We start from the raw sequence: 25,211 nt of genomic DNA on the forward strand, positions 1-25,211 counted from the left end.
TCCAACATCTGATGCAGCAACAAACTGAGAACCTCAGACTTAGTGTGCATCTTCTTGCAAGCAGACCAGTGCCTACACATCCGCTATTACAGCAAGATTTGATGGGCTTGTTTACAATACGCCTGGCAGTTTCCTCTCTAACTGCAACCCCACAAGAATATGGGGAGATGCATGTGTCTGTCTGGGGGCAGAATTCATCAAAATGTTCCTTTTAATTCTTGAAAAATTTAATTTCAAAGTTCAAATTTACAATCAATTAGGGCCAGATTGTGAATCCTTTACTCCCCTTGGTGGACAGGGGCTCCCATGCCTTCAACGTGGCTATTCATGTGGGTAACTCTTTCTGGTGGCAGTAAGAGTTTTCTCCATCTAGCCCTTAGCTGGCAAAACAGAAGGGCCCTTTGCTGGTTCAGCATCCTCTTTTTTAACATGGGCAGGAAAACTCCCTAGACACTTGTCATAAATATAAAAGGAAGGGTAAACACCTTTAAAATCCCTCCTGGCCAGAGGAAAAGCCCTTTCACCTGTAAAGGGTTAAGAAGCTAGGATACAGAGGTGATCCTTTTACTTTTTCTTCTATTAAAATTCTTCTTTTAAGAATCTGATTGCTTTTTCATTGTTCTTAAGATCCAAGGGTTTGGGTCTGTGTTCACCTATGCAAATTGGTGAGGATTTTTATCAAACCTTCCCCAGGAAAGGGGGTATAGGGTTTGGAAGGATTTTTGGGGGAAAGACGTTTCCAAACGGGCTCTTTCCCGGTTATATATCTGTTAGACGTTTGGTGGTGGCAGCGATAAAGTCCAAGGGCAAAAGGTAAAATAGCTTGTACCTTGGGGAAGTTTAACCTAAGCTGGTAAAAATAAGCTTAGGAGGTTTTCATGCAGGTCCCCACATCTGTACCCTAGAGTTCAGAGTGCGGAAGGAACCTTGACAACACTGATGAGAGGTGGCCAGTGTAATGTTACAGATTACTCAGTAGAATTTGGGAAATTTAAAAGCGATCAAATATCCATTTTCCAGATTTCAATTAATTATTGAAAAAGGCTTATAATCTTGTGTGATCTGGAAAGAGAAATGAAGCTATATCACTGGAAATCATCAGCATCGTCTGGTGACCTGATAATGCTAAAACTGGGATGACGCCATTTTTACGTTGGTACCCCTATGGATCAGTTAAAAGAGCAAAGAAGGGCAGCATATAGAGTTCTGGCAATGTGTGTGTCTGTGTTCTGAGGGGAGACCATCTCGCTGGGGTGTTCTAGTAAGGCCCAATTGGCAGCAGGAGGTGGAGAGGAAAATGCACTTCATATCACAGCTGGATGGGAAAGGGATAGGGTAAGGCCTGGAGGAGAGTCAGAGTGAGTCAGTGTGGATTGCCATGTGATTCTGAGGTTGAGGGTGGTACTCATTCTGCCAGGGATACAGGACCCATTTCTCTCTTCTTTTCTGCCTCCCTCTCTCCTGGTCCTACCCTAAAGTTGAAGTCAGGCAGAGAAGAGAATTATGTGCTGGGTCCAATAAATCACACATGCTGTCTGCAAGTTCTGGCTCCCTCCTCACTGCAATCTGCCATTCTGCAGCTAATACACAATCCTCCTTGGAGCACACAGGGCATAGAGAATTGAAAACAAAACAAAAACTAGCCACTACATAAAAAACAAAAAATTAACTCACAGTAGCTTTAAACTTGACATTTTATAGGAGTAAAACCCCTACAACATTGCTACTTTAGAAGAAAACCCCCTTACACCTGGAAAACAAATGTTAAAGCTTTTTCCAAATGTCCAGTGTTTTAGGTGTGAAATTGGTAGTGAATCAGTTCACGTGAATGGTTTTTATTTGAAAGGACATTGCTTTAAGGTTTCTAATTCTTCTTAATTCTTTGTAGAAATGTTTATACAGAAGACAGTGGCCTTTCCATGATATGCAGCTACAATTGCTTCAACAGATCACTGCACAGGACAAGTGAGCTCCTGCCTAATGAAACGCCCTTCCAATGCCCTTTCGCTAAATGTAAAGTTCATAAAATTAACCAGGCAGCTGTTTAAAAGAGGGATCAAGTGAACATTTTCAAAAATGATATTTAGTTGAGTTTGGTCAAAATGTTGTTAGCTTTTTTTCTTACCAACTCTATGGCTGTTCACTATTTCCTACCCTCTCTTCTAAATAACACAGCCTGTTCAATAGGCAGCTCTGTGGCATATGAATAGCACCTGTGGTGCTACCTGAAAGAAATTGTGTTCCTCAGAAATAAAACTAAGGATACTCAGCCAAATTTAATTTTCATTTGCCACAAAAAGCATCCAAACTAAAGGGCAAATCCTGCCCCGGGGCATAGCCTTAATGCTTAGAAATTCTGGTGATGGTGGGATGGAATCTTCCCATCCCTTTCCCATTCAGCTGGTGACATGAAGTGCATTTTCCTCCCCACCTCCTGCTGCCAAATTGGTCCTTATTAGAACACCTCAAAGATATGGTCTCTCCTCGGAAGGCTGGAGTCACTCCTGCACCCATGCTGTTCAGAAGGATATGGCTGGATGGTCTGCTGTCTATGGATCAACCCACTCTCATGGCTCCTGCATATCCACCATCTCCTTATGGCAGAAGCTGTGATCTGCAGAATGCAGGAGGTGAATAGAGGTCTGCACGGGCAACCCAAATTCTGAAACCTGAACACTCTTAGCACAACCTTATTGGTTCTGTGTGTATGGATCTGCACAGCCCTGGAGTGGGGAATTTGCTAATAAATCTTCCCCCTCATTCTCTTTCCAGCCCTTCCCTTTCTTGAATGTGGGGGGAGGAAAGAACACCCAGGGTGAAGACTGCCCAAGAGCTCAAAGATTGACATCTCCCCAGAAGGAGTAGTCCAGGTAGCAACAAGGAAAGGGTGAGGAACTCTTCAGACACAGCTACCATCCAATTCTATTTCCTTTTTGTTTTGTTAGGGACATTTTCCTTCTGCTGATGGCTGTTTGTTCCGACCCCTCCTCTTACTCTGTTCCTGATGCAGTTTCACTCCCCCTAGTCTTCACATTCTCCTCCAATCCTCCTCACCCTGTTTCCCTTTCCTCTGCACTCAATATTGCCTTTCCCTTCCTTTGCTTATTAGCTCAGCCAAGACCCTTTCCTCTTGCCAATTCTCTCTGAAGTGAAAAAGAACAAATGTGGAACCAACATATTTGCCAACCGTCAATTCTTTGCATACATTGCAGCTCTTTTCTCCCACCCTATTCCTGTCTTGCCATCTTACACTATATAGTCTCCTTGGAGCTCTTTGTAGTCTCTTTTTTTCCCCTCGTGTTTGTACAGCACCTAGCACAATGCCTACCCAGTCTGGAATGAACCTAAAGCCACTAGTGGAAAACAAATAATAAAAATGAACTGTGAGATCCCCTCTCATTGACCAGCCAAGGAGTATATTGCTTGAGTACCTGCAGAAAAGTCTGTCCCACTTAGACAATGTATGCTATTCAGTGTGCAATTCAGAATGTCAGTAGATTATGCTGATACACTATCCACATGCATTTGCCAATACTGTCAAATATGGGATGGATTGATTGATTTGTTTATATGCTTTCCTCTTATTTGCTTCGCAAGTTCTGCAGAGGTTCATTGTAACTTTGCACAATCCCACGAAATAGAACAATTTATCATCACTTTTTAAAAAATTTAGAACAGGCAAAAAATACCTGGTAGGGAACATAATACTCATCCCATCCCAAAAGATCATGATATCCAAGGGGATCTAGAGTATTAATTAGGAAGTTGTTGCAAACCTATAAAAAATCATCCCATAATTACTCTGAAAAAAACTTGCAATTTCAAAGCTACACTGCAGAATAGCATACTGGATTAATTATGCCAGACTGCAGCAATAACCTTGAATTAAAGCTGCAACCTTCTATTTTTAAGAAACAATTGCCTTTCTGGTTGATGAAACCTGTCGTCCCATCAGGTAACAGACGTGACCAGGAAAGAGAAAAGCGATAATGAGTCAATCCAAGCTGTTTGATACATTTCAAATCTTCCTCCCACAGAGTGTAGCTGCCACAAGCTACATCACCAGTCTGGTTCTTGAAAACTCGATCTCCTCCCTGATGGGTGAATGTGTCCCAAACATTAGGGCCCTTTCCATCTGCATTCCAGCCTCCTGATTAAAAAACAAAACTGAATCGTTAGACTTTTGACATCAAAAGACATATGTTGAATGTAAATATTTATCACATAAAGTGGACACAAGAATCTCAGTACCTTGTAAGTAAATCAAACCGGGCTTTCTCTAGTTCTTTCACTTAAAATGAATAGTTTTTTTTCAAGCTATAGAACATTTGTATTAAGTTCTGCGTTTATTCATGGTTTTGTCACTGCTCACTATTTGAAAAATCTGTTTCAAACAGCACGTACAGAGGTTCTGACACACTGCATATTATTGTTAGCCAAAGATCAGATGCTTGTGAATCTTCTGAGATATTAACAAAAAGTATTTGCTAATGCAACTTCCACCCATGAACGTAAAGGGTCTGTCCATATCAAAGAAAGCCTTTAGGATATGAAAAATACATCCAACAAATAGGCACTTATGGCTTTCTGGATGTCCTTTGAAAGTCCTGACAGTCTGTTAAGAAGAAAGGAATGCCATTATGAGCCATGGCCCTAGGCATGTATAATATGAATTAATAACAAAGCTCTGTGAAACTTCTGCCTTTTGCTTAGACAAACGTTCATGGAAAAACTGCAAAGATTTCCACTAAATTAAATTTTACACTACACGGTCACAATCTCTGCACCATTTTCTGCATTCTGATTATGCTGGGATATTGTGTAGTGTTTTTGAAAACTGAGGTAGAGAAATCACCATTAAAAATTCAGTATTTGGCCCTGAGTATTTAGTATTTAGTATTGAGATCTGAGATACCACAGTGTATAAACTGAGTAAATGCAGATTTCTTTATGACAATCATTGCAGTCTTTGCAAAACCATGTTGTAATATGTGCAAATGTTTAATGTGAAAAGCCCTAGAAATCCCCATCCCTGAAAAGTACAGTTAAATCACAAAACTCAGAATATGCCAAAATTCTCCAGTTTCCTTTACAAGCAAAATTTTTCAAAGCTCCAGTTAATGCATGTTTCCTGGGTTACTGTCTAAAAACTAAAATGACATTGTAGGTTAAAATCATGTATAAATTAAATATCAGTTGGCTGTAAGATTAATACCTATATAATAGCTACATATCAATCCTCAGTAAAAGTGTTTTAATAATCAATTAGTATCATAGAAATTAGAGATGGAAGAGCCCTATTAGGAGGTCATCCAGTCCATCCCCTGCCAATGTGAGATTGCTCCCTAAAGTATATTCAGTACTTAATGCACATCTGTCTTGTTAAATTTAAGTTTAATGCAAGGTTAAGCATATTGCAGACACTTAATTTAAAGTGTTACTAGAATCTGTAATATCATTTCGATAGCCTAGTTTCTGAAAGATCATTGTCATATTTCATATTCTTTACAGAATTTTGTAACAGTACACAAGCACCAGTACAGCTACCTAAGGTTATTCAGTAAATTGAGCTCTTCTTTGGGACAGCCTTCAAACTAGGTCCATTTTTAGATCTAACAACTCTGAGTGTCCCTTAAGGTTCAAGTTTTCCCACAACACAGTGCTGCAGTATTCTCAGATATATACAGTGCTGAAAGTTTTCCACGGGTAGTATTTGACTTTAGTAGTTGCATGTTAAGTAAAGATTCAAATTATTCTCCCAGGAAAACACTCAAAGTAAAGTAAAGAATAATTATTTTGTATTATCTAAGGGTTTTAGAGTATTTAAAAGGCAGATTCTGTTTGCCCAAAATTAGACACAAGATGCCCAGTTCTGGGTCATAACATGGCCCCTTTGCAGTGCTCTTCTTGGGCAGCTAAGAATTCCCCAGGCATGTAGGAATTCCCAACTGGCACAAACTCTTCCACCTTCTTTATCCAGTCTACTCAGCAAGTGGGGAGAGTGCCAGGGATTGAATGGGATAGGACAGAAGCACCTTGGTGGTTCTCAGCCAGTGTTAGCACCCCAGAGTGGCTGATGCAAAGTAGCTGTTTGAGGCCGCTATAAGATACATTGGAGCTAAACTGGCCTCCAGACCAGCTTCAGGACTGAAGAAGAGCAAAGGTCAGGATCTGGTCATACATTTCAGCTATTGTACACACAGCTGATTGGCCAAATCACTCTAGACTATATTTATATGCCCTCAGATATTTAAAATAATGATTATAGACCATTTATATTTCAATGCACATACCTCAGTCTTTACAATTATTAAAATGGAATGCATTGGAGTAGTTCTCCTTTAAAAATTAAGTTACAGCAGGAATAGCAGTGCCCACTATTTTTAAGGTTTTATTTGCCTTTCCAAACTAATCTCTTTGCACTCAGTTGTACCTTTCCAGAACCCTCACCTTTTGGGTTGAAGTTTTCTAGACTTGGTCTCCAGCCAAAGGTGAATATTTGCTTAATATAGCTCAGCTTGCTCATACAGAGTGAGTGAAGAAAATATGTTTTTACCATTACTAAAAATTCTTGCAATTTTTCTCTTTCTCTTTTTTTAAAGAGCTCTAGTACAGAGTTGAAATTTAGCATAGAAATGGCCCTCAGTAAGGAGAAGTGCCTTGGAGTGTTCTGGTGAAAATTGATTTTGATTTGACTGAGTCATGCAGCTTTGAAAGCTGCACTTTGAGCATGCAGAGTACAATTGGTGTGATTTTTTTTAGCACTTTGAAATATATTGAGTGAAGTAGGCTGAACTGTGCATAAATACATAGCTGATAGTGAAAAATAAAGTACACTCTGAGACCTTGCCTCATTCACTGTGCAACTTGTGATATGTGCAACAGTTGAGTTGGGCTCCACAACTCTCGACTCAGTCACACTGCCTTGTCAGGTAAAAGCTGTATAGCTCCTAGGCTTTGAAGAGTGAGTTAACCTCTATGGACCTCCTCAGTTTTGTGGGGATAGGGTATTTCCAATAGTGTCTAGCTGAATATTTTCACATTATAGATTTAAAAAAAATTTTTTTTAATAAAACCCTGGGAACATTAAAGTTGCTCATTGTCAAGACTGGGTCATGGGCAGCCAGCCTGGATCTGGAGGATGTCCAAAGTGATCACTTTTCTAAAACCCGAAAAGGACCCACACAATGCGGCAAGCTACCAACCAATCTTTCTGCTATCTGTCATCTTTAAAGTCCTGGAGCAGCTTGTCCTCCAGCGTATGTCTCCAGAGGTGGAGATAACTCTCAGCTTCAACCAAGCTGGCTTCCAGAAGAGTCAAAGCATATGGACCAAATCCTGGGCCTCGCTACATATACAGAAAATGGGTTTCAACAGAACTTGAAGACAGGAGCTGTTTTCTTGGGCCTGACAGCGGTCTACGATACAGTATGTCACACTGGACTTCTGGTAAAACTATTAAGAGTTCTTCCAGAATGGGTGGTGGACATTGCTGAACTTCTACTTCATGACAGTCATTTGCCGGTACATATGGGAGACAGAACAAATGCATGGAGAAGATAATCCAGTGGTTTACCCCGATGCTTTGTGCTTGAACCCACCCTTTTCAGTCTGTACACAAATGACCTGCCACTGACTCAGTCATATGAGTTTATCTTTGCAGATCACATCTGCTGTGCGACACAGTCATTCTCCTTCACCAAATTGGAGAACATCTTGAACACCGACTTAGCCAAGATGGCAGCCTACTGGAGCAGTTGGTGCCTCCAACCAAGTACGACCATGACAGTTTTGAGCATCTTCCAACTCCACAATGCAAGCACTAATGGTAAGTTAGACATCTTTCTTAAGGGCAAACAACTGAAACATGAGGCAAAACCTGTCTACCTTGGTGTCACATTGGACTGCACTTTGACTTTTCATGACCATCTAAAAAATACTGCTGCCAAAATCAGGACTGAGAATAATCGAATCAGCAAATTAACCAGTTTGACATGGGACACAGGCACACAGACACTTCACACATCGGCTCTGGCACTGTGCTATTTCTCAGCAGAATACTGTGTGGTGTTGTTGGCCTCACACTAAATTGGTTAATGTCAAATTGAACTCGACCATGCATACCATCACAGGCACCGTGCACCCCACTTGTATTCCATGGCTACCAGTTCTGAGCAATATAGCCCCTCCACACATTCATCACAGAGAGTCTATAGCCAGACTGGTGGAGAAGCTACGTGCCAACCCAGGGCTCCAACTGTACACAGACATTTTTAGTCACCGCAGAGGCCAACTTAAGTTGAGGTGTCCATTGTTGTCTCAACTGCCAGATCAGAATCTGTCAACAGCAACCCTATGGCGCAGTGAGTGGTCAGCTGAAGAAGTTTGGAATGGTTTCCTTGGTGCTGATCTGACCATTCGACAACTGGGATTTGACCTGCCACAGGACAGGTTCTGAACTGATGAAGGAATATTCGCAGCCAACATCTACACCTGGGGTATGTGCAATGACCCACTTTGTCAGTGTGGCCTTCATTAGTCTATGGAGCATGTTGTTGATGAGCGTGAACTGACTAAATTTCATGTGTGACGTGTCATTCCATATTCTTTATGAAAATATGCCTATGATGTGAATATGACATAACAGATATACTTCATGCAAGATGGCTCCTGTGAGAGATCATTGGAAAGATTATAATTTTACTGGATGAGATTATCCAATTTGTATGCCTGTATTATTTCTGTATCTGAAGTTAGGAATATAGACTATGTATCTGTATTTCAATATGCTACTGTGGGTGATGCCCACTGCTAACACTTCAGGTACAAAAATGGAAAAGCCAGACAAGCTGCATGGCTCATCAACAAGGACAATGGACTGTAAAAGAGCTTAGTCTTCCTGTGAACATGTGGGTCAGCCTATGAAGAATGGCTACATGGGCCCTACAGAGTCAGGTGGTCTTGTCACCTGATACTAAAACGTTATCTGGGACTTCTTGTAACTTTCCACTCTAGGGGAAGGGGGGGTCAAGTTTGGGAAACAAAGGATTCCCGCCTTATGTAAATCCTATTTCAGGGTGGAGAGGAAGGCAAACAGGACTCCTCCTCTCCATGGTCTGTCTGCCCAAGAAGAAAGACTGCAAAGGGGAAGGCAAGGAGGGGTGCCAGATGAGACAGGGGTCCAGTCTGAAACGGAATATAACTGGAACTCTGAACCACAGAAACTTTGCAAACTGCCTGCAACAATATCTAGGGTGAGAAATACTATTTATAACCAATTTCTTTAGTGAAATTAGCTTAGTTTGCATGTTTGATTTCATTTGCTTAGTAATCTGCTTTGTTCTGTTTGTTACCCCTTTTACCACTTAAACTCTGCCTTTTATAGTTAGTAACATTTGTTTCGTTTATTATTAAACCCAGTTTCTGTAATTTCTAACTGGGGGGGCAAGAAGTGTGTACACCTCCCTCCACATTGAGGGAAGGGGCGAATTTCATAATATATCTTTGGGTCTGCACTCCAAGGGAGGTGGATATCTGAGTGCTGGAGCAAGTCCTTAAGCTGAGTCTTCCCAGAGCTGATCTTCAGCTGGGTGTGGCCCTGCCTGTGTGTGTGTTAGAGGAGTTTTAAGAGTCTAGCTCAGCAAGATAAGTTAAAGGGGGCCCATGCTGGCAGAAGAGGTAGACTCAGTGGTATCTCAGTACATCAGGTGGCTTCCCAAGGGGTCCAACCTGTCACATCATGGTGGCTTTAGGGCCCTTCATTCTGCAGATGAAGCCTCTGCCAGGTGGCTCAGCAAGCACTGCAAATGCTAGAAGAAGAAGAAGCCAGTCTAGTGGATAAAGACAGGGCCACACATCAGGAATCAGAGTCATTTGTCAATCTACAGTCAAGTACCCAGGAGTAAGAAGCAGAAGGCAAAGCCAAATCATAAACTTGGTAACAGAGTCAGGAGATAAATGCTGGGGTCAGGGATCAGGACCAGCATAAGGAAGCAGGCTCTGTAGCAGCATCTAGCTGGAGTTCCACCTAGTTGATCAACAACTTTCTTGTATCTTTTCAAGATTAAAGTATGTCCAGACCAATCAGGAATTAGCAATGTCCTGTCAATGGGGCCCTTCATGGGTGGCAAATTCTGCGGTGTGTGTGTGCCTCTGATGCTCATGATTCACCAAGTGTTTCTGATGCCATGCATGGCACCAGTTGCCACCCAGGGAATCAGCAGACCTAGTGCTGCTCCATATACTCATCTAGCCACTCAGAAGGCAGGATGTGATATAATACTAAGCTTCCATGTGAATTTCAGCTTGGGGAATAGAGGAGTAGTTTCCACTCTTCCCCAGGGCCCATGGAAGCTGTCCTCAGCAGGAGAAAATGGGTAAGAAAGAGACAGCAGGCTGGGCTTCCCCGAGTTTCCCACCACCTCAAACCTGCAGGTAAAGCTGAATTTATGCTGTTTCCCCCTCTGTGGTTTGAGACTTGCCCCTTTTGAGGGATATGAAAAGGATTTAGAATTAGGCCCCAAAGATGGCGTTTTACACCTGACATTGTATTTCTTCGGTTTTAGAGAGTAAAGAGGTCATAGTGCCCCAATCTCCTTCCCTCCATTACTCCAAGCTTTGATTATCACTCTCTGGTCTTCAAGGGTTCCCCTGCGACCTTTCTTCCAGTTGCTCCAGTCAGACCACTTGCTTGAGGCTCCTCCAAATCCCTGAAGTGTTGCCATCTTCTCATCAACCTGCTTTCTACTGTCTCCTTCCACCTACCTCTCCTACAGGGATCCTGTCTCCCTCCAAACCCCACAGCCTCCAACACCCACCTCATATACTCCAAACCTGCTCCCCTAGCCTCCTCTGTCCACATCATTCTCACTAACACCTGATTCCATGTGCCCCCAACTTCCCCACAGTGCCAGCCCACAAATACTTGCTTCCACTTTACATTGCCCCCTCATCCATAAGCCAACAACTGCTTTGGGTCTGGTGTCCCTACCCTTCTGGTCTCTCAAGCCCTAGCTACCCCCACACACATGTGGGAGGTCTGGGAGCCTTATCCCATCCCCTCTCACAATCTCTGGAATGGTCAGTGAGCTACCCTCCATCTGTTCATGGGGATTCACCAGAGAGGATCACTGTCCTTCAGTCCTCTGAACAGGTACTATGGATGTTTATGTGAAGGAATGCTCACAAACGGAAGATGGCTGAGCTCTGCTTTCTAAAGGCAGGTCGCAGAAGAAGTTCGGCACCAGTGGGTGAGTTTCCCTATCATGGAAGTCCAAGAAAATGTAGGCCGGGCTTCTTCTGAGCACAGGAAAATCCTGCCCACTGTGGAAAGGGATCCCAAAAGCCTAGCACGGACCTCCCAGTCTGCTGTCCTTCATACTTCCAGGAGATGGGTTCTTCCTTGTGCCTCTCCCACCAACACCTGCTTCTAGGGAATTAATTATGATTGTAACTTACATGAACACCTGTTCTCACTTCTTTGGGCATGAGGAGGCCCTTGCAAGCTAAGCAATCTGCTCATGTCTACCCCAACAGAAAGGAGAGAGTGAAGGCCTAGTGGGAATGTAACCTGCTCCTGCTTCCTTTTCCCACCTTGATCACTAGGAGGAAGGATGCATACTTACCTTCCCCACCTGCCATCTGGTCTTGTTTCTGGGATTTGGGGATAGGTTTTCCCACCCCAGCTGTTCAGGGCAAGGAGCAGTTAAGTGGGAAATGTCACATGGAGCTGCACAAGAGTTAAAAACTATGCAATGGGCCAAAACGGAACATGGAATCCCATCCCCTCCACCTGTCCTCTCAATATTGGAGACTTTTGGATCCAGACTTTATGACTTGGGTCCCATCTTTGCTTCAAAACTATTTAACGCCCTCCTCCCTTCCTTTGGCATATGGAAATCTGATACCTTCAACTTGATAAGCTGCTGTAGCAGCACCCCAAGCAAATCCACTGGGGAAAGAAATGTCTTCTGGGTGCCAGCCACGAGGGGCGGGAGCAAAGGAGGCAGTAGTAGCTGAAGCCATGTGGCTGGTGGATCTGGGCCTCCTGTGGGGCTGACACCGTGCCTCCTGGATGGACTGCTCTTCCACTTGCGATAAGCAGATTCTGTATCAAACACAAACACAGGAAAATAAACCCTGAGCAGCTTCACTCTCTGAAGGACAAATTGTTGCAACCATATCTTACATGTCTCATGATCTGAACACAGAGGCTTAGCTCAGCCTCCCACGCACACGGAAAGGGGAGGGGCAGCAGTGCAGCAAGCTCCAAGGGCCTGGTGTACAAGTAGCTCCTTCCTGTGCAAGGTACTGGGCTGTCCAGATCAGGCCTCTGTCCTTCCCTGCCCATGTAAGCTGCCAGACTACCCATACCTAGAGCTACTTACTCTGAATAAGGTAATGAGCCACCCAGACAGAAGCTCCTCCCACTTTCCTGTAAATCACTCAAACCTGGACCCCACTCTTTTTCTGGCACTGAGTCCCCCCCACATCCCCACTCCGTACATGGCCCAGATCTGGTCTGGTTTGGTCACATTACAGCACATAGTAAGGGCCGTTGCCCCCAGTGTGTGGGATTGTAACATTCAAGCTTGTGACTGCTGCATGTTTCCTCTACTTATCTATGGTTAGGTATTCACTGCACCTGGTCAAGGAGAGTCTGAGGAGGGAGGCCCTTTGTAAACAGACACTCAAAACTATAAAGGCCCTAGCTAACTGATATGTGTGAAACTTCAAACATGGCACGCTAGATGGCACTATTGCAACTTCTTTTTCAGACACTGCAAGAGCTGTTTTCCCTCTCTGGATTACAGTAAACACATATTGATTTATGCTAAGGTCAGTATCCCCGTTTATTGGACCAATGGGCTACATACACCTCCTGAGAAATTCAGATGCTAGCCATGACACCCAACTCTTTGTATTTCTGTCTTGTGTTGTATTATTTGCCTTTGCTTGTACCCTTTGATTTATAAACCTTTCCAGGTGGGGATCTGTTACAAACACACCTACCACTGCAATGCATCATGCACATTAATAATAATTTATATAGCCTTGTAAGTCAGATAAAAAATTGACATTGCCTGAAAATCATTTATGCAGTTATGTACAATCTCTTACCAAAGCTAGTTTTTTGTTGTCTTTTTTTTAATGAAACAAGCAACTTTTATCAGAAAAAAGGTCAGTTTAAAGTTGTAGAACAGTTGAATTAATTCCAAAGGTGCACATTATAGAGCCAGACTGTGCTGATGCAATATAAAATAACAGGAGTGCATCACAACAGGAGTGCATTTCCTCAAACATCTCTCAAAGTTTTGCTCACTCCTTAGAGGTAATATCCCTTCATAGATATTAAGGTCAGAAGGGACCATTATGATCATCTAGTCTGACCTACACAATGCAGGCCACCAAATCTCACCCACCCACTCCTGCAATAAAACTCTCACCTATGTCTGAGCTACTGAAGTCCTCAAATCATGGAGGAACTAAAGGGGAATGAGGCAGTTCATACAAACATGTTCCAAAAGCATGTGCTGATGTATGGTAGTGTCAAACATCCATTCTCCTTTACACATTTTTTATAAATGGGGGGGGGGGGAGCATGATGTGATGTATTAGCAACTCTTCCCATGGAAGCAGCCTTCTTAGAAATGTACCAATAAAATTGTTAAAGTGTTAATTTAAGTTCACAGCGGTTAATACCAAATAGCACCTTGCAATATCCAAGAAGGTGAGCATTATGTGTTAACTATGAAACTCACCCTGGGACATACTAAATCTTGATTAATGGGTGTGCATGAATCAGAATAACTATGTATAATTTTACAACAGTCAACATTACACTAGGTGCTTCACAAAGATTGTAAATTGCACAAAGTCCCTGCTCAGTAGTACACACAGTTCAATTTCATATGTGACATAATATGTGGGGAACTAAACAATGGGAGTGGCAGACAGTTGTCACTGGAGTAAGAATGTGCAGCTCTGTAAAACATACAAAATAGGTTATTTAAGAAAGAATCACTATTGACTCTTGTAGGTGTTGTGAAAGAGGTGGGTCTTAAGGAAGGATCTGAACCCATAGAGGGCAGAGATATGGGGAACCAGTTCAAGGAGAATATCCTAGGTGAAAAGGGGCCTGGACACAGTTGTGGTAGAAGTGGACTAAAGCTGCCATCATTATTCAATCAGAGTGGGTGTGGGGTGATGAGATAACCGACTAGGTCAGAAAAGTAGGCAGAGACAGAAAGATGCAGGGCTTGGAGACAGTCTCTTCTTGCCCCCGTGCTATTTAGTAGCAAACTGTTCCAGCCTCACTCCCAGCTTTTTCTTTCCCCACTCTAGCAAACCCAATCCAATGTGAAATCTAATATTCCAGTGTTTTGTCTGCAGCTTCATACAAATCCAGAGCTGAATTTAATTATTCAAATCCAGACCCGAATTCACATTGGTTCCAGATCAGACTCATTTTTGTTTTTAAACCTGCAGCGGCACAGACCACAGCTTGGACTTGAACCAGGCTTTCCCAGAACAAGACTGAGCTTCTCCTTACTTTGATGTACCCAGATAGGGATTTTTTTTACTGAGTCAACTAGGCCTGAAAGCAATTGGTTCAAGGGCTAGTCACCAACCCAATCAAGTAAGTATGTATCTCACTAGGGCTTGGCCTACACTTGCAATTTATGTCCGTATAACTACTTTGCTCAGGGGTGTGGAAAATATACAGCCCTTAGCAATGCAGTTATACCAGGGGCAGGCAAACTTTTTGCCCTGAGAGCCGCATCTGGTTTCTGAAATTGTGTGGAGGGCTGGTTAGGGGAGGCTGTGCCTCCCCAAACAGCCAGGCATGGCCCAGCCCTGGCCCCCTATCTCACCCCCCCCCCCCGCTTCTTGCCCTCTGAGGCCCCCCCCGGGACTCCTACCCCATCCACCCTCCCTGCTCCCTGTGCCCTGACTGCCCCCCCGCCGCCCCATCCAACCCCTCCTCTCCTTCGAAGCCCTTCCCCCATTCAACCCCCATTCCCCACCCTCTGACCACCCTGACCCCTATTCACGCCCCTGACCACCCCCTGAACTCCCCTGTCCTCTATCCAACCCCTCCTCCCCCACACCCTGCCCCCTTACCACGCTGCCTGGAGCACCGGTGGCTGGCGGTGTGGCTGCACCAGGACAGGCAGCCATGCCGTGCAGCGCAGCACAGAGCAGCGGGTCAGGTCAGGCTCTGCAGCCCCGCTGTCCAGAATATTGCGCTGCGCGGCAGTGTGGCTGCAGGGGAGGGGGGACAGCCTCCCAGGCCAGGAGCTCAGGAGCTGGGCAGGATGGCCCCATGAGCCGGAAGCGGCCCATGGGCCGTAGTTTCCCCACCTCTGAGTTATACGGACCTAAATCCCAGTGTACATAGTGCTATGTCAGCAGGAGGGCTTCTCCTGTCAACATAGCTCCCGCCTGTCAGGGAGGTGGAGTACCTACACCAGTGGGAGAAGTCCTCCCTTTGGCATAGGTCGAGTCTTCATTCAAGTGGCTTGGGATCTGTGAATGTCCATATTTAGCAGTTTCAGTAATACAGTTTTGCTTCATAAGCAACTCTAGGTCTGTTCTGTCTTTGGACTGGAGAGTTGAGGAGAAGAAACTTGCATTTCCATACCACCATACTGAAGTGTCTGTCGAATTGTGTCATGATGAGAATTAATTTTTTTAAACAACAATAATCTGGGATTAGAAAAGGCAGATCCAATCAGGGATAGTTCATTTTAAGGATACATCTTTGGTTATAATAACCAGTTCAGCCCAACCATACAGACAAAATACCAAAGCAAAACTCTGCTGCCTTCATCATTCAAGTTGCATCATTCAAGCTGCCTTGCCATTCAAGTTGAATTACTATCCCAGGTAAAACAATGGAACAGGTATTGAGAAAATAAAGGTACTAAATATCTTCAGGACTTCCAGACAAACAATTGTTTTTTGCATAAATTAATGAATGGCAAGCAGGAACTAAACTGTCATGTATCCGAATTTTAGTAAATCTTTTGATATAGTTGTCACACAGTCTGTAGAGGCCCACGACTGCGAGTGCCAGCCTCAGGGCAGACTGTCAAAAACAGGACAGACACCCCAAACTGGTGATGTGTTCTATAATTAGATTTCATCAGACCAGTAACAGATGTGCACTTCTGGATCATTATACCTGTCTTACCATGTTTCAGAGTAACAGCCATGTTAGTCTGTATTTGCAAAAAGAAAAGGAGTACTTGTGGCACCTTAGAGACTAAGCAATTTATTTGAGCATAAGCTTTTGTGAGCTGCAGCTCACTTCATCGGATGCATACTGTGGAAAGTATAGAAGATCTTTTATACACACAAAGCATGAAAAAATGGGTCACGCTCCTTACAATGATCACTTTAGATAAGCTATTACCAGCAGGAGAGTGGGGTGGGGGGAGAGAAAACCTTTTGTAGTGGTAAACACCCATTTTTTCATGCTTTGTGTGTATAAAAGATCTTCTGTACTTTCCACAGTATGCATCCGATGAAGTGAGCTGTAGCTCACGAAAGCTTATGCTCAAATAAATTGGTTAGTCTCTAAGGTGCCACAAGTACTCCTTTTCTTTTTGTCTTACCATGGAGTCTCAGACAGTCCCCTTAGGCTCCCCAGTCTATCTTGCTATCCAGACAAACTGGACTTAGTGATAAATGGTCACTTACACCAAAAATCACACAATATTCAGGTTGTTTCCAGTCCCAAGACACTAGTCACTTACCCCAGATAAATCGGTACCCTTGATCTTACACCAAAGATAACACCTGTAGCCAATTCTGTAATAAACCATTGAAAGGTGTATTAACTAGTAAAAAGAAAACGTTATTTACAGGTTAAAGCAAGCAAACATATACACACAAATAAGTTATTACCTAAATCCTAAGAGTGACAGAGTGGCTGGGTCATTACACATATTGAATCTATTTCCACATGTTAAGTATCCTCACACTTTCTTGTCAACTGTCTAAATGGGCCATCTTGATTATCACTACAAAAGTTTTTTTTCTCCTGCTGATAATAGCTCATCTTAATTAATTAGCCTTTTACAGTTTGTATGGCAAATTCCACCTTCTCTGTATGTGTATATATATAATCGTCTTACTATATGTTCCATTCAATGCATCCAATGAAGTGGGCTGTAGCCCACGAAAGCTTATGCTCTAATACATTTGTTAGTCTCTAAGGTGCCACACGTACTCCTGTTTTGTTTTGTTTTGTTTTAGAGTTGTAATGATCGGTCAATTCAAAGTTGTCTTTCAGGGCAGACCCAGGCTTAACTCCTGGGGATCTCTGCCTCAGTTTAGAGTCTCTAGTCCTATCAGAGTTCAAAACAGCAAAGAGAGATAGAAAGTTTTCCTGTGTCTTTGTTTTATTTCCTTCATTAAGCTTTTAAATTCACAGGATGAGCTTCCTTGCATGTAACATTTACAACGTGTGATAGGGCCATTAATCAATCCTTTGTATTGCGATGTTCCTTGATGGCCCCTTTTGATTTTGATAATCCTTGTGAATGGGTAGGGGGACAATTCCAGTGCCTGGGGTCACAAGTTCAGAGCAAACATTTTCAAAGTTATAAAGCAAAACTTATATATTTTTTATTGCATGAAATACTGACATTACAAGTGAGTTTAATGCATGCAGCAATTTACAAGCACTTCCTAGAGTCTAAGCACTAAATACATTTTTATATGACTAATACCTACTTTAAGCAAAATTAAAATACAGATGAGCTGGTCTGGTCTTCAGCTATGAGTTTGTTAGTTCTTAGCTAACATCTGCAGCCTGGGCAAAAGCTGGCATCAGTGTCACAATAGTGTTTGAAAATCCTGTTCTCAAAACTTAATTCAAATTGGTTTGAAGATAAGTCATGTGGACTGCAGTGAAGAGTAATAATAAACAATAACTTTGAGGGGAGTTGTTCAGTACAGTATGCAGATTGGAATTACTTCTAATCCTGTTTAATAACTTCAATAATGAGCTAGAAGAGGGAGTAAATGGTACATTAATGAAATCTGCAGATATATTAAAATGGGAGGAGCTGAGCACACAACTGAAGATGGAGAAAATACAAAGGGGCAGAGTTAGATTAGAAACATGGACGGAATGTAACAATGAGATTCAACTTGGAAAATGGCAAAATGATATCTGAGTAAAAAAACTGAAAAATATTTAGAGAGGTAGAAATCTGGAGAGCAATAATGCTAAAAGAGACGTAGAGATAAAAATATTGAGAAATTAGACACGACTTTGCAATCCAATATGGCAGCAAAAAGGTCAATGAAACTTTAGGCTGACTAATCAGAGTCATGTCACATGCCCATCTTAATGCAGCTCTGAGCCACCGCATGTGGAATACTGAATTTAGCTCTGGGCAGTTTATAACCAGAAAAACAGACTACCAGGAGGATATCCAGAGAACAGCAATAAATTGTTATGCAGCTGGAGGAATCTGTTTATGAAGAAAAGTTAAAAGAGTGAAGCATGTTTAGCTGGCAGAAAGTACTTCAGAAAGCTGGGAGACATAGCTGCAAGACCACCTGCCCATGAAGGAGAGGATCATGAAGGTGGTGGGGTGATAGGGAAAGCTGAAGGTTTTCCTAATGGTAATGACAACCACAGGCGCCGACTTTCCAATGTGCTGGGGCGTGCTCGATCTCCGGCTCTGCCCCAGGACCCTGCCCCCATTCCGATCCTGCCCCCATTCCACCCCTTCCCCCAAAGCCCCACCCTCACCCGCCTCTTCCCCCCTGCCCTGCCTCTTCCCAACCCCACTCCATTCCTGTCCCACATGTTCCTGCTCCATTCTGCTCCCTTCCCTGAGTGTGCCACGCCCTCACTCCTTCCCCCTTATACCCCAGAGCCTCCTGCATGCCATGAAACAGCTGATTGTGGCGGCCGGGAGGCACTGGGAGGAAGGGGGAGGCGCTGATCAGGTGGGCCTGCAGGCAGGCAGGATGCACTAGGGGGCTAGGGGGAGTTGATAGGAGGGGCTGCCGGTGGGTGCACAGCACTCACCCTTTTTTCCCCCTGGGTGCTGCAGCCCCGGAACACTCGTAGAGTCAGCACCCATGATCACAACGTGCAGTACAATTTTCAGTACCACTAGACAAACTGTACTTATGTTCTAGCATGGACTTTCAAATGCTAAATGTAGGAGCCACAAAGTGGTATTCCATGTTAGTAGTGAGCCTTCACAAGCCATTGTAGTTCTTGGACTGATACTGCCAAATGAGTGGTCCTGTGCCATTAATGTTTGGGCTACCTTCCTCTGTATGAAGTTTAAAATGGAACTGGCCATTCAAAAGCTGGTCGTTGCTACTGCCACAATAATATTCCACTAGTAGGTCGGACTGGGTTTTGGTCCAGACTCTTGCATATGCATAGATCAAACACAAAGCCTTGCATGTGGAGACCCATGCTTTTTTTATATACCGCTTCAGATTGTCCTGTTTTCTAGCATTTCTGGATTTTTCGCCTTCTAAGTGATCAAGCACAAAAACAACAATAAATTGTCATGTTAAAAGTGTCAACAATGTACAGCACAGCTGATGCATTTGAGAATCAATGCAAAACAACCCAGAATACTTAATGGCCAGGGGAAGGGTCCTCTTTTGAAAAAAAAAAAAACCAACAAAAACAAAAAAACACTGTTCTCTGGACCAACACCTATTTGCTAAGGCTGGATGAGATAGCTGCCTAGATTTTCCAAGCATTCACAAGCAGTTGGTAGAAGTGCATGGGCAAACTAGCTTGATATGACTTTTAAAGGAAAATATTTGCTGTGTTTAATCATGTGTGCTGCAGTAACCAGCTACAAACCTGGTGGCTGAACTTTGTGACTTTCTCCTTACCCATAACAATTTCACATTTGGGGACAATGTATACCTTCAAGTCAGTGGCACTGCTATGGGTACGCGCATGGCCCCACAGTATGCCAACATTTTTATGGCTCACTTAGAACAACGCTTCCTCAGCTCTCATCCCCTAATGCCCCTACTCTACTTGCGCTACATTGATGACATCTTCATCATCTGGACCCATGGAAAAGAAGCCCTTGAGGAATTCCACCATGATTTCAACAATTTCCATCCCACCATCAACCTCAGCCTGGACCAGTCCACACAAGAGATCCACTTCCTGGACACTACGGTGCTAATAAGCGATGGTCACATAAACACCACCCTATACCGGAAACCTACTGACTGCTATACTTACCTACATGCCTCCAGCTTTCATCCAGACCACATCACACAATCCATTGTCTACAGCCAAGCTCTACGATACAACCGCACTTGCTCCAATCCCTCAGACAGAGACAAACACCTACAAGATCTCTATCAAGCATTCTTAAAACTACAATATCCACCTCCTGAAGTGAAGAAACGGATTGACAGAGCCAGAAGAGTACCCAGAAGTCACCTACTACAGGACAGGCCCAACAAAGAAAGTAACAGAATACCACGAGCCTTCACCTTCAGCCCCCAACTAAAACCTCTCCAGCGCATCATCAAGGATCTACAACCTACCCTGAAGGATGATCCCTCACTCTCACAGATCTTGGGAGACAGACCAGTCCTCGCTTACAGCAAGCCCCCCGACCTGAAGCAAATACTCACCAGCAACCACACACCATAGAGCACAACAAAAACACTAACCCAGGAACCTATCCTTGCAACAAAGCCCGTTGCCAACTCTGTCCACATATCTATTCAAGGGACACCATCATAGGACCTAATCAAATCAGTCACACCACCAGGGGCTCGTTCACCTGCACTTCTACAGTGTGATATATACCATCATGTGCCACCAATGCCCCTCTGCCATGTACATTGGCCAAACCGGACAGTCTCTACTCAAAAGAATAAATGGACACAAATCAGACGTCAAGAATTATAATATTCAAAAACCAGTCGGAGAACACTTCAACCTCCTTGGACACTCGATTACAGACCTAAAAGTGGCAATTCTTCAACAAAAAAACTTCAAAACCAGACTCCAACGAGAAACTGCAGAACTGGAATTAATTTGCAAACTGGACACAATTAACTTAGGCTTGAATAAAGACTGGGAGTGGATGAATATTGACACAAACTAAAAACTATTTCCCCATGCTAATTTTTCCCCTACTGTTACTCACACCTTCTTGTCAACTGTTTGAAATGGGCAATCCTGATTATCATTACAAAAGTTTTTTTTCTCCTGCCAATAATAGCCCACCTTAGTTGATTAGTCTCATTAGAGTTGGTATGGCAACCCCAATTTTTTCATGTTCTCTGTGTGTATATATATCTCTCCTCCTATTGTATTTTCCACTGCATGCATCTGATGAAGTGGGTTTTAGCCCATGAAAGCTTATGCCCAAATAAATTTGTTAGTCTCTATGGTGCCACAAGTACTCCTCGTTCTTTTTGTTAGAAACCTGTTACACCCAGCATATTTCCATGTGTAAGTGTACAAAGAAACCTAAAAGCCTTAAGTGGATTTGATTGAATCCTCTTTCCTTTTTGGAAGAGGAAAAAAGATGTGAAAATAGTATGTTTTTACAATTAACACTGGACAGTGCCTAAAAGCACCCGTAGCTCATTCTTCCCTCTCCTAGGATTTTCACCAGTCAGGATCTGTTGGGTGCTTAGCACTTTTGAAAATCAAGGTCAGTGATTTTGGTTTATCACGTAGGTTGTGATATTAATTCTTTGCTTGGAAAGAATGAGAAATTAAACATCAAAAATGTCTATGTATTTGACATACGGTCCAAATTTTCAAAACCTGACCTCCATTGATATGCAGGCATACCACACATACAAATTGTTTATGATTTGTAATTTGCATTCTCATTTTTGAGCACCATCACATTTACAGTTCAGAAAGCTGTCTCCTATCCATGCAAGTGATAGAGTCCATCACTTCTGAGCATAGGCTCAAATATCTGCACAGAACTGGAGGCCAGGTTTGGGCTTTATTGAAAATTTGATCCTACATGTCAAACGTATAAATATGTAGGATGCTTTGTTTGTGTTTTATGATAAAAACATTTTAAAAAATATTTAGGTCTGGTGACTGAGAAAAAGGCTGAAGTGTTTTACTTTGACAACATACATACTTGTTGGAATGTGAGTTAGTATCTGTCACTATTTAACATGCTGGTCATTCTGAAAGGGTAGCTTCCCTTCTGTTGACAGGTAAGTAGTAGCTTGTGTTTGGGGCGAGTTTTTTCCTCCTATGAAACCTTGTTCTGTTTTAGTCTATGTAGTGCTCTCACATTCCCTTGGTAGATTTAGAGTATACAGATATTGATTTAAGCAGATCACTTGAATGAGAAGGTAATATGCTCTAGTGAATGGGACACTGGACTGAGACTCAGGAAATCTAGGCTCCTTTCCCCGCTCTGCCACTGACTTGCTGTATGAACTCTGTGCCTCTGTTCCTCCTCCCAGTCTTTGTCTGCCTTATCTTTTTACATTGTAAACTCTTCAAACCAGGAACTGTCTTACAGGACCTAGCACAGGGGTTGGCAACCTTCGGCACACAGCCCAGCAGCGTAATCCACTGGCGGGCCACGAGACATTTTATTTTACGTTGACCGTCTGCAGGCACGGTCCCCAGGAGCTCGCAGTGGCCGCGGTTCACTGTTCCCAGCCAATGGGAGCTGCAGGAAGAGGCACGGGCGGCAGGGATGTGCTGGCGGCCACTTCCTGCAGCTCCCATTGGCTGGGAATGGCAAACCACAGCCACTGGGAGCTGTGGGGGGCCATGCCTGCAGACGGTCAACGTAAACAAAATGTCTCATGGCCCGTCAGCAGATTACCCTGATGGGCTGCGTGCCGAAGGTTGCCGACTCCTGACCTAACAGAATGGCACCCCAATCTCAGCTACCTGGGAACTGCTGCAATATAAAAGCAAAATAAATGTTAAATTAATATAAAATTATTCCCCAAACTATTATTCAATATGCAATGAGCACTATTGAAATGTTAGCTTCCCTCGCCAAAGTTTAGCAGCCTAGGACAAAACTGATCTTCCCTTCTATTTTCAATAATTTAATTTCTATGCTTTCACATATATATTTTTCAATTGCAAGTCATACATATTTAGCTATATTAGTCAAAGGAACCTGCTATGATTGATTCAGCAATGAGCCAACTCTGACTATAACCCATAAGCATGAGCCCAGCATTTTTTACATTTATGGCAAAGTCACTACATTTGTTTTCAGAAGTAGATATAAACAGTGACACTTGCTTTCATAGCAGTGAACCTGTATCTTTTGTTTTCTTTTCCCATATAAATGTCATTTCTAATTACACTGACAATGACTCATGCCGTTGACTATCACTTCAGAGAACATACTTGAAAAACCAGTCAGATTTAAGCATTCCCATTATATAAGTAGATTTATTTACTGTATTTACATAAAATTCACTTCCATATACCAGCAAGATGATGCTACCAACTATTAAGCAGCAACACTCTGTGAGAGAGAGTAGTTGATATTACTTTTCCAAAGATTTGTGCTATGCCATTATATTGTAAATATTTTTTTTTTGCTTTTGCAAGAAATACTTGTTTATTGTACTCTTCATTTTTATCCTGCAAAATATTAGCAAACACTATCGCAAGCACCTGGAATGTGAGATAAGTAGCACAGCGGTACTTTAATTTGACAAAGTAATCTAAATACCTATTTGGAATCCAGTAAATACAGGTTATTTTTCAAATAACTTATGCTATATATTTTTGTTGTTGTTCCAAGCGCAACTACAGACATGCAGTGATGTCTGGGGATGATGATGGTGTTCTGGAAATATCACAAAACACATACCTGACCCTGAAGCTAAACAAATAGAATCAAAAGAAAAAAATTCAATACATCCAGTCTTTGACATGGCTGTCTCTTGCTTGATTTAAACACATAAATGAAAAAAGATGAAAGGATATGGTATGTATAATGGTGTAGCACTGACCTTTTTATCATCACAGAGGTTGTCTACTTAACAAAAAAGTCACTTGGATGAATACAATATCTCATTCAATTTCAGCTCTTTAGATCTTTCCTCATGTTTTAGTTCAGTTCAGAGAAAATTGAATGGTTGCATAGTAAAGATGAAATCATACACATTTCTCCTCTTCTGATAAAGTACTAAAGACATTTATAAACATATAATGGAATGAAAAGTGGAGTTTATAATTAAACTGGGCTTTTCTTTGCATCCATTTCTCTCTCTCTCTCTCTCTTTCTCTCTCTCTCTCTCCCTCAATTGCTATTTTTGCAATTTGTGCTGGTGACTACACCTAGTAATAGATGCTGCAGCCACCCTTTTGACTTGCTCTTGACTAGTAACCGACAAACACCCAGAAAGAGGCACTGCCATGAAGATGTGAGAACACTACTACTGGGTGAACGTCCAAAATCTTCGGGATCATTTCCTGATCATCCTCGGTCTCATCCTCACTCCACTACCATAGTGCTTTAGCGACCAGAAATTAGTGGACGCCAGCATGAAATCAGACAAGGTCTTGAAATGGCTTCTGGAACGCCAGCAACAAGCAGGACAGCAACAACAGCAACACTTGTAGCTGTTGCAGCAGGTTACTAGCCAACAACAGCAGATGATGCGGGAGTTGGTCATCCAGCATCAAGCCCAACAGGAAAGGCTGGTCCAACAAATGGTGGTGTTACTACGGCCAGGCAGGCCTTTAGTCACCCCTTTAGCAGACCCTGACCCAGGATCTCTACCACTGGGCCTCCCACTACAGCTCTCGACGATGGGGCCCGGGGACAATCCCGAGGCCTTTCTCATGACTTTTGAGAGGGTGGCCACCACTGCGCGATAGCCCGCAGGACACTGGCCCACCCTCTTAGCCCCTTACTTAATGAGGCCAGCCCGGGTGGCTTACCACTACCTTGACCACCAGGATGCCCTGGACTATGAAAGTGAAGGTGGCCATACTAGACCAGATCGATATCAGCCCCGAGATGTGCTGCCAACACTTTCTTCATGAAGGGTCCCTTTTAGCGGCTAGATCACAAGCGGTGGCTCAACATCTCCAGGACTATGCTTGGCAATGGCTGGAGCCTGACAAGCAGTTTGGCACTCAAGTGGTGGAAGCGGCAATTCTGGACCAGTTCATCCAATTCCTCCTGGCCGGGGGTAAGGAGTGGGTGCATAGACAC

General features: G+C 43.1%; 1 protein-coding gene across 2 annotated transcripts in view; it reads right to left on the reverse strand.

Annotated features, from left to right (window-relative positions):
- Window positions 1-25,211, reverse strand: part of LOC140910713 (cytosolic beta-glucosidase-like) — a 90,984-nt gene that overhangs the window by 37,265 nt on the left and 28,508 nt on the right. For both annotated transcript variants that reach the window (XM_073342389.1, XM_073342387.1), the window contains exons 2-3: window positions 11,907-12,106; window positions 3,923-4,150 (exon numbers count right to left, since the gene is read on the reverse strand). In XM_073342389.1, the coding sequence (XP_073198490.1) occupies window positions 3,923-4,150; window positions 11,907-12,024 (346 nt within the window). In that variant the 5' untranslated portion in view covers window positions 12,025-12,106. The remainder of the gene's footprint in view (window positions 1-3,922; window positions 4,151-11,906; window positions 12,107-25,211) is intronic.

This window comes from Lepidochelys kempii, chromosome 4 (assembly GCF_965140265.1).
Source record: "Lepidochelys kempii isolate rLepKem1 chromosome 4, rLepKem1.hap2, whole genome shotgun sequence".
Classification (NCBI taxonomy): domain Eukaryota; kingdom Metazoa; phylum Chordata; order Testudines; family Cheloniidae; genus Lepidochelys; species Lepidochelys kempii.